The 2,301-nt window shown below is 48.4% G+C and overlaps 1 protein-coding gene across 5 annotated transcripts in view; it reads left to right on the plus strand.

Annotated features, from left to right (window-relative positions):
* The window catches only part of MDC1 (mediator of DNA damage checkpoint 1), a gene marked incomplete at its 3' end in the record, with an annotated part of 21,535 nt that extends 19,236 nt beyond the window's left edge, over positions 1–2,299 (plus strand). For all 5 annotated transcript variants that reach the window (XM_014586968.2, XM_014586970.2, XM_014586965.2 and 2 more), the window contains 3 exon segments: positions 332–457; positions 569–679; positions 2,216–2,299. In XM_014586968.2, coding sequence (XP_014442454.1) covers positions 332–457; positions 569–679; positions 2,216–2,299 — 321 coding nt within the window.
* Positions 2,300–2,301: the final 2 nt, after the last annotated feature.

The following is a 2,301-nucleotide window of genomic DNA, read 5'->3' on the forward strand; positions in this document are numbered from 1 at the left end:
ACGGCTCTCGAAAGTGGCGGGAAAAGGGCTGGCAGGTGGTGTGGTGGTTAAAGGCGCTGGACCCACAGCTGACCACAGTTTGAGTCCCGAACCCCATGGCTTGCTCTCTCACTTTTCCTTTCTCTTTCTCCCACTCTGTCCCTCTCTGGTCAAATAAGAATAAACAATTAAATAAATGAATAAAGTTCAATAAAGTCATTCTTTAAAAATTTTTTTAAAAAAAGAAAGTGGCGGGAGGGAAGAAGGGACACAAAAAGACCAGGGGGTTGCCAGGTGGGAGAGCTGGGTGGAGCCCGGGCTGAGCTCTAATACAAATTACCGTGGTCTTTAGTCCCGCAAGGCTGGTTGCTTCTTGCCCCCGGATGAATATGTGGTAACTGACCCTGAGCAGGAGAAGAACTTTGGCTTCAGCCTGCGGGAGGCTCTGCGTCGGGCTCGTGAGCGAAGGCTGCTGGAGGTGAGTGACTGTCCTCTGCCCCATGCTCTGGCCCTCCCTGCAGAGGTTTCCCAGGTCCCTGGCCTCTCGGCGCATGCGCATATGGTGTCCACCATTGCCTCTCTCTCTCAGGGATATGAGATTCATGTGACACCTGGAGTCCAGCCGCCGCCGCCTCAGATGAGGGAGATCATCTGTTGCTGTGGGGGCACCGTCCTACCCAGCATGCCCCGGTCCTACAAGGTATGGTTGGTGTGTTTTGCATCTGATGAGGTGGCAGGTAAAGAAGCAGCTGGAACAGGAAAAGGAGAGAAAAATGGAGGGATAGACAGGAAGACAGAGTAATGAGAGGGTGAGGGAAAAACGTGGTAAAGAAAGGGGTAGGAATGGGTGAAGAGATCTGCCGATACCGAATGGACTTTTCTTTTGTATTTTAAAAATTTTCAAGTGTACACAAAAGGGGAGGGAATAATGCAGTGAAGTGAACCCCGTATCCCAATCACCTACATTCAGCAGTTTTAGATTTTGCTACATTTGTTCCATCTTCTTTGTTTGGTTCCCTTGCTGAAGTATTTTTTAAACTATTTTTTATTTAACTTTATTTATTCATTTATTTTAATTTGACCAGAGAGGGACAGAGTGAGAGAGAGAGGAAACTGAGAAAGCAAGCCACCAGTTCCACGACTTGAACCGCAGTTGACCATGTGGGGGGAGTCCAGCGCCCTTAACCAGCATACCACCTGCTGGCCCCATCCTTGTTGAAGTATTTTAAAGCAAACCACAAACATCATCTTATGGCCCCCCCATGTACTCAAGTATCCGTGAGTATGACATGTAAAACATTTTTATTATTTTATATTAACACAGTGCCATTATCCATTGCTAACAAAATTAAGAATAATTTTTTGGTCATTTTCTCATACTCCATGAATCAGATTTCTCCAGTTGTCTGAAAAATGTTTTCATTTATTTATTTTTTTTTAAGAGAGGTTTTTTTGCTATAGGGTGCGTGTGCTCCCCGAAGAAAAACAAAGCAAGAAATCACCCCGAGAGGGGATGGCCATGCCACAGTTTCCTCTCTTCTATTTTCCCCTTGGGATCTTGGGCATGCATGCACATGCACCCAGCATGAGTTCCAAGCCGCCAGGTCCAGGACCCAAACCTCAGTTGACCATGTGGGAGCAGAGATGTAACCTTCTGCTGGTCCCCGAAAGATGTTTTTGTACAGTCATTCAAATCAGGATTCAGATAAGATCCACACCTTGCCACAGTTAGGTTCCTAACTCTCCTTCACTGTAGAGCACCTTCCTTTTTCTTCCTCCTCTTTCTTTTTTTTTTTAAATTTGCCACGCATGCTCACAGTGAGGGAGAGAAAGGAAGCAGTCATGCCATAATCTCTTCTCCATTGCTCCCTCCTGTTGGGATTCTGGGCACATATACACATACGTGCCCAGCGTGTTTCTCAAGCTGCCGAGTCTAGGACTCGAACCGTGCATTCAGCCATGTCAGATCCAGCCCATCCTCCGACCCTCCCTGCAGAGGAGGGACTTGGGCCACTATGGCCTCTTTGGCCACTATGCCACCAGCTGGCCCATCATGCCCAGCTTTTTATGTCATTGACTTCCTGCAGAAACTGGGCCGCTTGCCCTTCAGAACGTGCCCCAGCCTGGCTTTACATCGGGAGTTACTGTTCAGTAGTGCGGAGACTGATGAGTGGGCCTGCCCTGTTCCTAGGGCTCTTTTTCTCCTGACTTCCATCTTTGCTTTCTGTCTTCCCAGCCTCAGAGAGTTGTGATCACCTGCCCCCAGGACTTGCCACGATGCGCCATTCCGGTTCGGCTCGGGCTGCCCCTCCTCTCGCCCCA

Source organism: Tupaia chinensis, unplaced genomic scaffold (genome assembly GCF_000334495.1).
Source record: "Tupaia chinensis unplaced genomic scaffold, TupChi_1.0 Scaffold000176_1, whole genome shotgun sequence".
In the NCBI taxonomy this organism is placed as follows: Eukaryota; Metazoa; Chordata; class Mammalia; order Scandentia; family Tupaiidae; genus Tupaia; species Tupaia belangeri.